Below are 15,486 nucleotides of genomic sequence, written 5' to 3' on the forward strand. Positions count from 1 at the left end.
AAGTAAAGTAAATGCTTGGCTGCACTGAAAATAAGGGTTACTCTCAATGTATTCCAGAATAAAAGTAAAGGTAGATTGATTGATTAAATATATAGTAGCTACATCAGCCTGGGCCCGGTGGATTCAGTGTTAAGCTTTTACTGGTCACAGCAGGAGGGCAGCAGTCTGGTTGGTACTGATGCTGGTGGGAGAGCAGGGGAGCTCAGAGCTGAGGAAGATGAGCTGCTTTGACTCATCTGAGAGGCTCTGAAGTGTCACAACCCTGAAACTGAAGATTAAACCGTTCTTTCCCCCACGGATCGAAATGTTTCTTACTTCTGCAACCCGAGATCTTACACTTCTCTTTCCCTTTAGAAACTCTCTCTCTCTCTCTCTCTCTTCTCTCTCTCTCTGTCTTCTTTCTCTCTTATCTTTGAACATCAGGCCCCTCCAGCTGCTGAATGATGTGAAGTAAACAGAGAAAGTCAGTGTGAGGTTATAAGTGTGTCTCTTTCTCTTTCTCTGTTACAGATATCAGAATGTCTAAACCAGTAGAAGTTGAGAATCCAGCAGCAGCAGACTCCCCAATGGAGAATACAGGAGGTATGTGCTATGGGTGTAAAAAAAAAAAGTTACTTCACAATGTGAAACTTATATATTACTATATATAACTTATGTATTACACACAGAGTGATCTATTTTAAACTTTTATTTATTTTATTGTTGATGATTATGAAGCTTACAGCCAATGAAAACCCAACAATCATTGTCTCAGAAAATTAGAAAATTATATGAGACCAATTGATACTTTTGGCAGTGTGGGCAGTGTGCCAAGTCCTGCTGGAAAATGAAATCCACATCTCTATAAAAGTTGTCAGCAGAGGAAAGCATGAAGTGGTGTAAGATTTTATTTGGACTTGATATAACACCAGCAGATGACATGTCTCTCCAAACCCTCACTGATCATCAGTAAATTTTACATTTCATTTTTAATCAAAGGATCAGAGTCTGGAGGAAGAGTGGAGAGACACACAGTCTCACAGTGTGAAGTTTCCACCAATCAGTGATGGTTTGAGACATGTCATCTGCTGGTGTTGATCCACTGTGTTTTATTATCAGGTCTAAAGTCAGTGCAGTTTTGTTTTCCCACAAAATTCTTACAGCACTTCATGCTTTCCTTTGCTGACAACTTCTATGGAGATGCGGATTTTATTTTCAAGCAGGACTTGGCACACTGCCCACACTGCCAAAAGTACTAATTGGCCTTATATAATATTCAAATTTTCTGAGACACTGATTGGTTTTTTTTATTGGCTGTAAGCCACAATCATCAACAATAAAAGAAACAAAAGCTTAAAATAGATCACTCTGTGTGTAATACATCTATATAACAAATGAGTTTCACATTTTAAACTGAATTATTGAAATAAACAAAATTTTCAATGATATTAAAATTTTTTGAGATGCACTAGTATATATATAAGTTTGAATGATAAAATACATTAATGATACATTACTTTAGATCCTAATTAATGTAAAGCTGAACTACATGCATGTGATGTCACAGGTTCCTGTAAAATTACTGCGGTGTCTGTTTCTCAAAAAAATAAAAAAAGTAAAATCTCTCTTTCTCTCTCTCTTTTTCTGTGTGTCTGGATTACTCTGTCTGTCCCTCCGTTTTAGATTCAGAAAGGAACGGCTCAGACTCCAATAATCAGGTACGTAATCAACTCAAATCAGCTTCATTTTACAGGTGAATGACAGCTGTGGAGAGGGAGGGAAAGGCACACATCCAAGTGGTTAAAGTATTGGGTAAAGTTAAATATTATGTGAAAAGGAGCAGGACACGCCCCCTCTGATGTAAGAGTGTATGAGTGGGAGGAGCTCTTTAGCATTTTTAATCAGCATGGTAGGGGATTCCTACTGGTGTGAGAATACCAATAGACTAAATCTCTTACACTGAGGAATGCAGTACAGTAGAACTACAGAGTTCTACATAACAGACAAACATAAAAATGTAGCTTTAGGCTTTAATACCCCTTGATTTTGCTATTTATAGGTATATGTTTAAGTCAAATTAACATTATTGTTTTTTATTCTATAAACTACAGACATTTTTCTCAAATTCCAAATAAAAAAATTGCCGTTTAGAGCATTTATTTGAGAAATGTCGAAGAGCTTTCAGACCTCAAATAATGCAAAGAAAACAAGTTTATATTCATAAAGTTTAAAAAAATCAGAAATGAATATTAGGTGGAATAACCCTGGTTTTTAATCACAGTTTTCATGCAACTTGGAATGTTCTCCTCCACCAGTCTCACACACTGCTTTTGGATAACTTTGTGCTACTCACTTCTGCTGCAAACATTCAAGCAGTACAGCTTGGTTTGATGATCATCCATCTTCCTCTTGATTATATTCCACAAAATAACTTTTTATACATTTTATTATTAAGCATGTTGTCTTGTCATGTTGCACATTGACCTAATTGCAAAAGTAAGTTATGTAATTTAAAAACATTATAAAACACTTTAGAATATTTAGAATCAGGAGCCGGAGTCAGAGAGAGCACAATTGCCAATGCTCTCTTTGGGTGGGTAGATGGCGCTTTCTCCCCACATAACCCCCGGTCTAATGCCAGTCAGCACAGGCATTAGGCAACTGTTAGCTGAAGCTGCTCAAGGTGGGATATGGAGCTTGTGTAAAAAGTGTTTATTTTTCATTTATTATAAAGTCATTAAGCGAACCTTGGTAAAATTAAATCTTTTCTGCTTCTAGTATGTGTTTTTATGGTACAGGACTGAGTACTCTAAACCAGTGACTGTATGTTGGTTGATTAGTGTCTTACATACTTATTTACAGACTATTTTTCGCATTATAAGGTGCTCTACTATTTAAAAATTTCCCAAAAATCAACAGTGCGCCTTATGAATTCTACCAGTCAGGTATTAAGTAGCAGTAAAGCCGCTCTGCGGGAATACAGCATTATAAAGGAGTTTCAGTGAAGGTTTTTCAGCGCAGAGGCTTGAGCAGTATTAGCATTATCCGCTAACCTTAGCACTAGCCCTTTTGCCATTCAGAGGTGAGTATATGGGACTGTAGTCTGCGTGTTTACCATGTTAAAACAAGCTACGTGACAGTTAAAACCGCTAGCTGATAGCATTCTGGGTTACCGGAACACTCAGGGTTCCTCATTTACTAGTGCTAAGTGCTACTAACTGCGGCTAGCGCTGCTGCTAACTGCGCTAAAATACTTAAAATCTAAGCTCTAAGCTGAAAATAAATGGAAGTGCTTTTCTCACCAAAATAAACAGTTTTCAGGAGAGAACTCTGTGTAGATTAACATCTAGCGCTTGTTTGACTTTGAAAGAAAATGCTATTTTTAAAAATTATACTTTTATTTACTTGCAGAATTAAAAGGAAAACATGGCGACACAACTCTGTTCCTTACTATTGTCACTTAACCCTTGTGTGGTGTTCGGGTCTGTGGGACCCGTTTTCATTTTTCATCAAATGATACTGAAAAAATATTTTTTCTAACTCAAACTCATTGGCATTGGCTCATTTTTTGTGAAAAACATATATCCCCCAGCCCCCCCCCCCCCCCCCCCCCAACCATTTATATTACATACAGTATGTTTGGCCAAGGGCTAATAAACATTGCTTCATTTGTAAATTTAAAACTAAACAAATTTTCTACTCATATCTTGAGTTTAATTCATTTTCTTTTACATTTTATTAAAAAACTAATAAAAAAAAGAGTAGCACTTTTTTAAAAGAAATGTAACATAAGAAAGGTAAAGGGCAAATATTAACCATGTAATCTGTTTATATTGCTTGCAATTTAGGTGAAGCGAGCATGTGTAAAGCATTTTAATGTAAAATTGCTTAATTTTGCTTAATTAAATACAAGTAACAAAGTAAACGAGTAACAAAAATATGAACACCACACAAGGGTTAAAATGTGCCTTATAAAACAGTGCAAAAAATAGACTAGAAAATAGACACTCATAAATAGTGCATCTTATAATATGGTGCGCCTTATAGTACCATATTTTTCACACTATAAAGCACCCTGAAAATCCTTTAATTTTCCCGAAATTCACATATTGATCACTGCTAAAGATCTCTCCCAGAAATCTTTCAGTGTGATTTTCGGCTGCGGTTTAGCATCTCAAGCTGATTTGCATGCTGACTGACAGATATGCAAATATAAAAGTGTGAATATAATAGTTGCCCCAACATGCCCAGACAATAACAGCAACAAGAAGAAGAACATAAATATTGGAACGACTGAGGCTCGTTCAGAAACCTCAGCACAGAGCAGAAATCATGACTCCAGCGGCTACTGCCCCAGGACCCCTCCGCATAGCAGGACACGGGTCCTGCCGGGATGACTGGTCACCAGAGCCCATGGACCTTAGAACGGTAACTACCAGCACAGACAGAGGGGTGTAGTTCTTTTAGTTTATTCACAGCAGGTTTGTATTTTCAGTTGCTGGTCTTGATTAATGTGGCTGATAACAGTTTTAAGGACTTTAAAAGCCTAAAAATTATAATAATATTAACTAATATATACATATTTATGTTAAATATACTGTAGTACGCTGTCCGATTTTCCTAATAATAACATATAAAAACAGCAGAACACCTCCAGGAAGAGCTACTACTCTGTCTTATGTTTTCTTTCCATTTCTTCTTTTAAAAAGTGTATTTTTGGGTTATAACTAGTTATTCTAATTCTAATTCTAAAAGTGACATTAAATAACATTAAGTAAAACCCACCTGTGCTTGCCTTTTTAATCTAATATATTATTTGTTATATAAAAGTCTTCTAATGCATTTGGAAACTTTTTGTGTACTTTTTGTTTTTAACAATGTATAATAGTAAAATGTTGATTTTTAAAGTTATTTATTTTTTTATTATTTGTATGATTGTTTAAATATTTAGTTTTGTTTTCAAATATCTGTCTAAGCTTTATAGATTTTCGCTGCATGGACTTAAAAAAAATAAAGTTACACTGACTTTTCACATACAATGATATGCAGATCTGGAAAAAAACTTAAAAATTAAAAACCTCTGGAATATAATCAAGAGGAAGACGGACGATCACAAGCCATCAAACCAAACTGAACTGCTTGAATTATAAAGTTATCCAAAAGCAGTGTGTAAGACTGTTGGAGTAGAACATTCCAAGATGCATGAAAACTGTTATTAAAAACCAGGGTTATTCCACCAAATATAGATTTCTGAACTCTTAAAACTTTATGATTATGAACTTGTTTTCTATATTTTTTGAGGTCAGAAAGCTTTGCAACTTTTGTTTGTTATTTCAGCCATTTCTCAATTTCTGCAAATAAATGCTATAAATGACAATTTTATGATTTGGGAAATTGGGAGAAATGTTGTTCGTAGTTTATAGAATACTACTGCCCACTGCGTTGTCCACTGTGGGTGGTAATGCCTTCTATTATATATTCCCAGCATACATCTGACAATTAATGTTAACACAGGTAGAAATTACATTTTCATAGTTTTTAACCGTTTTAACTCTCTCTCTCTCTCTCTCTCTCTCTCTCTCTCTCTCACTCTCTCTCTCTCACTCTCTCAGGGTAAGGCAGAAGAGTGTGCAGAGATGCCCCCAGCTTCTGTCCAGACCACGCCCACTCAGACCACCCTCTCCCACACACAGCTGATGCTGACTGGAGGCCAGCTAGCAGGAGTAAGATACACACTCTACTACACCCCTTTCACTGCGTATATATATATATATATATATATATATATATATATATATATATATATATATATATATATATATATATATATATAATATGGGACAAAATATCCACATTCTCATTTAGTTCCAGGTATTTATATCTACATATGATACACAGTTCACCTTCTGTCTGAACGCAGTCATTATTCTTGTGAGCAAAAGTACTGGAACGTTTGAATGCTTTAAAGGTGTGTTTTGTTGCCCAAGTGTATCCTGTTGATTATTCAAACTCAGTTTCAGATTTGGGTTTTGCCTGTGTAGAATGTGTGTTTATAATTACAGCAGTTAACCAATAAGAAAACAAGCAATTGTAAACCTGAGAGAAGAGGAAAAATCAATCAGAGCCATTGCACAAATATTAGCCATAGCCAGTACAACCGTTTAGAATGTCTTGAAGAAGAAAGTCATCACTGGTGTACTAAGTAACAGATGTCTAACAGGTAGCTTGAAAAGCAGAGTGCCTTTTTATGCTAAGCTAATGCTTCCCTGTGCAGCTTTTGGCTTTTATTTCTACTCTTTTCCTTATCCTTATTCCTTCTTTCTTCTGCTTCTCTATATTTCTCTTTGGCTCCTTCTTTCACTTTCTGCCCCAGCTGACAGCTCTCCTGCCCGCTCAGCAGCAGCTCCTCCTGCAGCAGGCGCAGCTCCTGGCCGCCGCCGTGCAGCAGACGCATGCAGCTCATGCAGCCAGTCAGCAGCAAACGCAGCACGCAGCCAATCAGCAGTCAAGTCAGCAAGCGGCCCTGCCCCAACTGCAGGGCCAATCAAAGAGTGCCCAGGAACAAACTGCTGCCCCAGTCCCGCCCCCTCCTCACCAGCTTACCCTCTCTCAACCAATCCAGCTCACTGCCCAGGTACAGCTATCCAACATCTAGTTAGGAAAGCCCTTGAATTGTCCTGGTGAATGTATTAATGGCTACAATGAAGCTACATGCTAACAGCTGAATAGCCCTAATTGCTACATTTAGGGGGTTAGATTTATACTAACCTCATCCAAACTATTAAGAAAACATATATACCTAGTAAGTAATAAGAAAGTATCCTGAAGTGCAGTCGCAAAGACCTTCAAAAACATTATGATGAAACTGGAATGACTGCTTATACGTTCCTTCATTGATGTCTGGATAGTTTGGACGACTATGTTTGTCAAGTTAACTATAAACTAGAATAAAAATGCATCTTTAGTCCCATTAAACCCTTCAGTTTTGGATCTTCTCTCCTTCAGGATATCCAGCAGTTATTGCAGCTGCAGCAGTTGGTCCTTGTTCCGGGACATCCTTTGCCCTCGCCTGCACAGTTCCTCTTACCCCAGGCACAGCAAGGGCAGCAAGGTGGGGTTTATGCTCTACATTACTTCTTTAGATGTAACAATATCTGATTACTGTGGATTGATTTTTGAGGTGTGTAGTTTCTACAGTCTGACTCTAATAACTCTGGAGTGATTTTAATCCAGTATGAATCTGAGGTGTGTAGTTTCTACAGTCTGACACTAATAACTCTGGAGAATTTTTAATCCAGCATGAATATGGGGTGTGTAGTTTCTACAGTCTGACACTAATAACTCTGGATTAATTTTTATCCAGTATGAATCTGAGTTTTGTAGTTTCTACAGCCTGACACTAGTAACTCTGGAGAAATTCCAATCCAGTATGAATATGGTGTGTGTAGTTTCAAAAGTCTGACTCTAATAACTGTGGAGAAAATGTATTCCAGTATGAATATGGGGTGTGTAGTTTCTAAAGTCTAAAACTAATAATAATGAAGTGATTGTAACTATGGAGTGATTTTAATCCAGTATGAATATGGGGTGTGTAGTTTCTACAGTCTGAAACTAATAACAATGAAGTGATTGTAACTATGGAGTGATTTTAATTCAGTATGAATCTGAGGTGTGTAGTTTCTGCAGCCTGACACTAATAACTAATAACTCTGGAGTGATTTTAATCCAATATAAATTTAAGTTGTGTAGTTTCTACAGGCTAACAGTAATAATTAATAACTGTGGAATGATTATATTCCAGTATAAATCTGCTTTATATTTAGTGTTTATTTAGTTGCATTGTATTTAGTTGTTTTTAGTGTTTTCACTATTTAGTGTTTGACAGCAATAAGAGAAGTGAGTTCTTCCAGTATGAATTTGCAGTGTGTATTATATCTCTATTTCAATATAATTTTATCCTTTTCTCGAATCAGTCTGGACTGAAATGTTTCTTCTGGTGATTTTTAGGGCTGCTATCGACACCAAATCTGATTCCACTACCTCAGCAAAACCAGGGGGGTCTTCTGGCGGCCCCCCCTACACTCGGACTTCAAGCTCAGGTAAGACCAGGCACCTCAGGCCTGTGTGAATGGGTATGGAGTATTAGTAACACACTGTTAATGCTGTGAGGGGGTGGAGGTGAAAAATGGGGTCTGTGTTTGTCGTGTGTCAGAGAGATAAGATTATGGAGAGCAGTGCCAGTACAGTGACCCCCGTGACCCCCCATCCCGAGGAGCCGAGTGACCTGGAAGAGCTGGAGCAGTTTGCCCGCACCTTCAAGCAAAGGAGGATCAAACTAGGCTTCACACAGGTACCTAAAACAACAAGCTTCTACAACTGTTCAGAATGCTGATCAGTTTAAGGGTTAAGTATTAGTTTTTTTAATAGATGTCCTGATGTGTTCTTACGTAGGGAATGTGATCATGTGATCTTTCTGCTTTTGTTTCTTCTCCTCTCTGCTCAGGGTGACGTGGGGCTGGCAATGGGAAAGCTGTATGGGAACGATTTCAGTCAGACCACCATCTCTCGCTTCGAGGCCCTGAATCTCAGCTTTAAGAACATGTGCAAACTCAAGCCTCTTCTGGAGAAATGGCTCAATGATGCTGGTAAAAATAACATTGTAAAAAGTCTAATATACAAGGGCCTATTTTAACTTATATTTAGGTGATCCACCTTGATTTAGGGGGTCAGTGTCTTTGCTATCATAACGATGGGAAAAGTACACCATACGCCATGCAAAATGAGCAAAAGGCATGAACAAGTTTTTTTAATTAATTATGGGTGTTTTTTTTTTTGGGCATAACATGACAAACAATTTGGCATCTCACTTACTTTAAGTCATTCCCTGTAAGAGTCAGGTGCGCTCAACCTTGGCAGATTGGTATTTCAATGGCGCAGAGTTTCTACACTTCTCAGCTTCTTTTGTTTATTTTTAAAATACAAAGTTTGAGAAAGTCACTAGAATCACTAATTCTATGCTAAAAACGTATTGCTGTTACTTTCATTCCTGTTACTTTTTGTCAAATATTTAAACATGCAGTCAACCGTTGCTTTAAAAAAAATACTTTTTGGAGAGAACAAATGTGCAATTAAAACGCATGACACAGCTTGATTTAGGGTGTGTCAGTGTGTCTTTGCTATCATAACGACGGGCAAAGTACACCATGTACCATTCGAAATGAGCAAAAGGGATGTACATTTTTTTTTAATTAATCATGGGTGATTTTTTTTTTTTGGCATAATGTGACATAAATTATTCAGCATGTCACTTGCTTGAAGTCAATTCCTTTAAGGGTCAGGTGCGCTCTGACTTATAGGACAAATAGGTATTTTAATGGCGCAGAGTTTATGCACTTTTTTAGCAGAGGAAACTGATCTGCTTGTTCACGCTGTAAAGGTGCAAAAGCATGTCATATAAGGGAACAGCAATGTTATATGGCAACTTGATCTTGATTCATTAAACAAATATTCACATTGTACTAAGTTCAGATATGTATCACTATTGTATATGATGTCTCTGGTGATTGTGTGGTAACTGTAGTGTTGGTTGCTGGTTTGTTCAGAGACCATGTCGATGGACAGCACTTTACCCAGCCCCAGCTCCCTCTCCTCCCCGTCTCTCGGCTTCGAGGGTCTGCCGGCCCGCCGCCGCAAGAAACGCACCAGCATCGAAACCAGCGTTCGCGTGGCACTGGAGCGCAGCTTCTGCACGGTGAGGACATAACATCATAATAAACAAGAAGAAATCAAATAACTTGATGTTAAAATTTGACTGTTTATTTCTGGTGCATGCAGTGCATGAATAATCCAACAGGGGGCAGAAAACCTGTATCCTGTATAGTCTAGTAAAAGTATTGCTAATAATATAAAATTAGTTTTAGATCATGAGTTATTCTGATGTAGTTTTAGAGCATGTATTATTCTGATGTAGTTTTAGAGCATGTATTATTCTGATGTAGTTTTAGAGCATGTATTATTCTGATGTAGTTGTAGAGCGTGAGTTATTCTGAGTTTGTGTTTTTGTTGTTTGTGTTCAGAACCAGAAGCCTACCTCAGAGGAGATCCTGCTGATCGCTGAGCAGCTCAACATGGAGAAGGAGGTGATCCGCGTCTGGTTCTGCAACCGCCGGCAGAAAGAAAAACGTATTAACCCTTCCAGCGCCACCCCTCCCCTGCCCAGCCAACCCCAGCCCGCCTCGCACAAACCCCCCTGCTACAGCCCACACATGGTACGACCCTCAGCCTGATCCTACACCCCCACCCCCCTAACTGCCCTGCTTTTATTTCTCCTGCATGATCAGACTGTACCCACACTCACCTCCAGCAGGACCTTCCACCCTAAATCCTGATCCTGGTTCATTTGTCCTGCACTGTCTGCCTTTATGTGTTCAGTTCAGATCCTCCCTGTTTTTTGTATCCTGAAGACCAACAATATGCAGTGTTATTTTAGTTGCACTAAGTGCAAACCTGAAACCTGAGTTTATTTTACTGTTTATAGAGAGATAGGCAGGTAGATAGCTAGCAGTTAAGAGCCCAACAGCGATCCTGGGCAGCGAACCCATAGATAGATAGAGTGAAAGCCTGATGGATGGATGGATGGATAGATAGATAGATACATCAGCAGAAATATAGATAGACAGAAACACATCCTGATAGATGGATAGACAGATGGTTGCATGGAAAGATCAGCAGAAATATAGATAGAAAGACATCCTGATAGATAGATAGATGGATGGATGGATGGATGGATGGACAGACACATGGATGGATGTCAACATATAGATGGACTGACATCCAGATGGAAGGAAAGACAGATAGATACATCAGCAGAAATAAAGATAAAAAGACATCCTAATAGATAGATAGATAGATAGATAGATAGATAGATAGATAGATAGATAGATAGATAGATAGATAGATAGATCAAACCAAGACATCCTTATAGACATATAGACATAAATAGACAGAGAGACATCATGACGGAAGGAAGGACAGGCGGACAGAGATAGATGGATGGATGGATGGATGGACAAAAAGATCAGCAAAAATATAGATAGACAGAAAGACATCCTGATGGACGGAAGAATGGATGGATCGATGGATGGACAGACACATGGACGGATGTCAACATATAGATGGACAGACGGATGGAAGGAAAGACAGATAGATCAGCAGAAATAAAGATAGACAGAAAGACATCTAGATAGATAGATAGATAGATAGATATATCAAACCCAGACATCCTTATAGACATATAGACATAAAAATAGACAGAGAGACATCATGACGGACGGAAGGACAAGCGGACAGAGATAGACCGATGGATGGATGAATGGATGGACAGAAAGATCAGCAGAAATATAGATAGACAGAGAGACATTCTGATGGATGGATGGATGGATGGATGGACAGACACATGGATGGATGTCAACATATAGATGGACAGACATTCAGACGGAAGGAAAGACAGATAGATACATCAGCAGAAATATAGATAGACAGAAAGACATCCTGATAGATAGATAAATAGACAGAGAGACATCATGACGGACGGAAGGACAGGCGGACAGAGATAGATGGATGGATGGACGGACAAAAAGATCAGCAGAAATATAGATAGACAAAGAGACATTCTGATGGATGGATGGATGGATGGATGGAACAGACACATGGACGGAAGTCAACATATAGATGGACAGACATTCATACGGAAGGAAAGACAGATCATCAGAAATAAAGACAGAAACACATCCTGATGAATGGATAAAGAGATGGATGGATGGAAAGATCAGCAGAAATATAGAGAGACAGAAAGACATCCTGATAAATGATAAACATATACATGTAAATGTTATATTGATTGAGGACATATTGGGTTATGGTTTTGATAATGAGGTGTGTTTCTGGTGTGGTGCTACTGAGGTGACGAGCAGCTTCTGTCACTGTAACTAAACATCTCAAACTGATTTATGACATCACTGCCCTCCATCCTTCACCTTGTCTTCTCTCTCTCTTTTCTTTTTCTCTCTTGCTCTCTCTCTTCACAGATGCCGGGTCAGGGACCATCCCAACCTATAACCAGTCTCAGCACAGCAGGTACGATTCACTGTTTGTGCCACAAAGAGGCAGCATGTTTCGTTTTTTTTTTTTTTGCTCTGTCACTTGGAGATGTAGTATTGTCTACTATTATTTCAGTAGCCTCTTTATTTGTATTTCTATTTCTGTAAAAAAAATTGTGACATCTCTCGTTTCTTCTCAGCGACGACCATGTCCTCCGTTTGTCCCCTGACTCCCACTGGACCCTCCTCAAGCTCCACCCCCTCTCCTGTAGCTCCGTCTCCTCGCAGTGACACCAGCCCCATCCCTGCCAGTCACAGCACGATAAGTCTGAACACAGGGTGAGATGCAAACACACACTTATACACACACAAACACACACACACTCACAAAAAGAAAAAAACTATACTAAGACCCAACTGAGCAAGTACAGAGTGAAGATAACTGCTTAGTTGCAGGAAAAAGATTTCTGTAAGTCTTTAGCTGACACTCTAGGATTCTTCTTCACCTCATTGATCATTCTTCGCTGTGCTCTTGCAGTCATCTTTACAGGACTTTACCACGCCTAGAGAGAGTAGCAACAGTGCTGAACTTTCAGAACACATTTAATGACCAATTTATGCAGAAATCCAAGTAATCCCAAAGGGTTCACATACTTTTTTCTTGCAACTGTATATGCAAACACTCTCATGGATACAAACATACAGTATATACTGATACATACACACACACATACACTGTATAGACTGAAGTATTGGGACACCTTCGCATTACACCTACAGGAGCTGTTATGGTATCCCATTCTTAACCATTAGTTGTGCATCAGTGTGTAGTCGGTCCCCCTTTGCAACTTTAACAGCACGTGTGGACACTTTCTTGCACTATGCTCCTCAGCACTCAGACACCCCAGACCCTTATTGGCCGAGTTGCTTTGATTCTATCCTATTACAAATCCACGCTCAAGTTCAGTGAGCTCTTAAGCTCCACCCATTCTTCACCAATGTTTTTGCAGTGGCAGACTGCATGCCAAGGGGCTTGATTTAATACACCTGTAGCAATAGGACTGAAGAAAATGATTGAATAATGATAAGGAGGTCTGTCCCTACACTTTTTTGTCCATATAGTTTATGTTTATACAGGTTATATATGTTTAACCCTCCTGTTATGTTCATTTGCCAGGTACAACAATGGTATTCCTAGTTCAATATGACCCAGGAACATGTTTAATTATCCAAAAGAAAAGCAGTGTGAATATTTCATTATTAACTCCCTTACTAACTATTATATCAATATTTAGTGCAATGGTGTTCCTTACCTTTAAAAAGTAATGGTTCAATTAGGATATTTCACTGTTTTTTTTTTTTTTCATAAAAAAAACAACTTTTTTTAGGTTTCACTACTTAATTTATATTAGAAAGACAAACATACAAAACATAACATTGCAATAAAGTATTTAGTTTTAGTTTTAGTTTTTGCAGGGGGTGGTTGCAAATATGTAAGATTTTCATTTTCATATTATATGTTGATCTCACTAATCAAGGCCAGCAGAAAAAAATCCTAGATCTTCAAACTTTAAAATGGGTCAATTTGACCTGTAACATTACAGGATTGTTAAATAAGCTGACATTAATATGATATAATATTAACAGCTAATATCTGTGTGTACGTGTGTGTTTGTGTGTTTGCCTTTCTTATTTATCCACAGTTCGTGGCGTAACAAGAACGGTGACGTTTCTAACTACATCACCGATTTTGCAGCAAATTTGAGGTGAATATGATTTAGATTAATAGTGTGATTAAACACACACACAAACACACACACACATATATATGTGTACACCACCACATTTATGCAGAAACATATTGCCTTATTAATACGCAGCATTATGGGCTATTTATCACAGGGTTATGGGCTCTATGCCTGGGTCCAGGGTCAGTAATGGTTAAATTTGGGCCCCATCTGGGTTGTATACTGTATATAGGGTCTAAAGGGGTCCATTTGGAATTAAGGTGGACTGTAATGATGGGACTCCTTTGGGAAGCCCAGCTGATTCCTTACACCAGTGTAAAAGTTTGGGCACCATTGATCAAATGACATACAGGTGATGTTCTGTTTAAACCAAGATGAGATCAGTCCAGTGTTTGTTATCAGCATTAGCTTAGCATTTTCATTAATTTAGCATTTCAAAATTGCAAAATAAAGAAGTTTGAAAGGGTTACATATACTTAAATTCAACTCTGTAGAGCTGCTTTACTAACTTTCCTTCCACCTCTTCTTCTCCTCCTCTCTTTTTCTTTTTCTTTGCTGCACTGTATTTGTGTTTGTGTGTGTGTGTGTGTTGCACACTTGCGTGACTCAGGAATACGGTGATTGGAGTTAACACAGGAATGAACCAAACTCTTCGTGGCAACAATCCAATCGCCACGATCCAAGGTGTGTGGGAGAGTGGGATAGATAGGGTTAACATTCACCTCATCCTACCCATCAGCTGATGTGGCATGCCATGCTTTGCATGTGTGTGTGTGAGTGTGTTTGTATTATTGTTTATATGTGTGTGTGTGTGTGTGTGTGTGTGTGTGTGTTCCATTGTAGTATCGTATCGCTTTTCTTTTCACTGCATTTCTTTATTGTTGTGTTGCTATCGTGATCAAGTCAAAAAGTTTGGACATACTTATCTTTCAACATTCGTACACCCTGCACAGGGCGCATCACAATGCTTATTACTATCTTACACCCCGTCAACAGTCTATTTTCACGCCTTGCGCCCCTGCTGTTAAAATAGCATCAGAGTTTAGGAATATATCTACTCCAGTGGGTGTAATGATCTGGAAGTGAGGTAAATGAGGTAAAAGTTCAGGTTAATATCTGGCGTGTTTCTATCTTGGTGGCGTGATACAGGTGCGCCACTGACCGATTGTAAACCCTGACAACAGTCAGCAGTCAGTCGTCCAATCGTATCTTAGTCATGCAGAAGTGCCATGCGTACTGTGTGCCCTCAGGATGTGTGCACTGCACAAACCTGACTTTTACATCAACAACAAACAGAATAAAGAATAAAATAACATTACTGTCCCCTTAAATGGGCTGCCGGTGTGTCTTTACTATGTAAATGCTCAGGTCAGTATCCTCTGCTGAGATGCGCAAAAGCACCTTGCTGTTAAGATTATGAATGTGCCAAAGTCAGAGCTCACCTGGCTCTTGAAGAGAATGAAAAGTAACACACTGATGATTGATTTAATTAAAAGTTTATGCATTTTGCGCATTTGCACCCTTACGATACCAAAGACATATCAACAAGCCCTTAATAAAGCTGTATAATGCGTTATAGATCGCTAAAATAGGGCACTTGGTCCTCATTAAAAAAAGAAATTTTGATGTAGTGTAAAAATAACATAATATTCCAAAATATT

General features: G+C 38.4%; 1 protein-coding gene across 4 annotated transcripts in view; it reads left to right on the top strand.

Annotated features, from left to right (window-relative positions):
• Positions 1–15,486, top strand: part of pou2f2a (POU class 2 homeobox 2a) — a 96,472-nt gene that overhangs the window by 71,039 nt on the left and 9,947 nt on the right. For 2 of the 4 annotated variants that reach the window (XM_049480722.1, XM_049480723.1), the window contains exons 2-15: positions 511–582; positions 1,663–1,697; positions 5,592–5,702; positions 6,353–6,613; positions 6,985–7,090; positions 7,987–8,078; positions 8,192–8,329; positions 8,483–8,624; positions 9,582–9,730; positions 10,056–10,247; positions 12,066–12,114; positions 12,278–12,416; positions 13,781–13,843; positions 14,436–14,509. In XM_049480722.1, coding sequence (XP_049336679.1) covers positions 511–582; positions 1,663–1,697; positions 5,592–5,702; positions 6,353–6,613; positions 6,985–7,090; positions 7,987–8,078; positions 8,192–8,329; positions 8,483–8,624; positions 9,582–9,730; positions 10,056–10,247; positions 12,066–12,114; positions 12,278–12,416; positions 13,781–13,843; positions 14,436–14,509 — 1,623 coding nt within the window. The remainder of the gene's footprint in view (positions 1–510; positions 583–1,662; positions 1,698–5,591; positions 5,703–6,352; positions 6,614–6,984; positions 7,091–7,986; positions 8,079–8,191; positions 8,330–8,482; positions 8,625–9,581; positions 9,731–10,055; positions 10,248–12,065; positions 12,115–12,277; positions 12,417–13,780; positions 13,844–14,435; positions 14,510–15,486) is intronic. The other 2 variants (XM_049480724.1, XM_049480725.1) reach the window with 2 other exon arrangements.

This window comes from Astyanax mexicanus, chromosome 6, assembly GCF_023375975.1.
Source record: "Astyanax mexicanus isolate ESR-SI-001 chromosome 6, AstMex3_surface, whole genome shotgun sequence".
NCBI classification, from domain to species: domain Eukaryota; kingdom Metazoa; phylum Chordata; class Actinopteri; order Characiformes; family Acestrorhamphidae; genus Astyanax; species Astyanax mexicanus.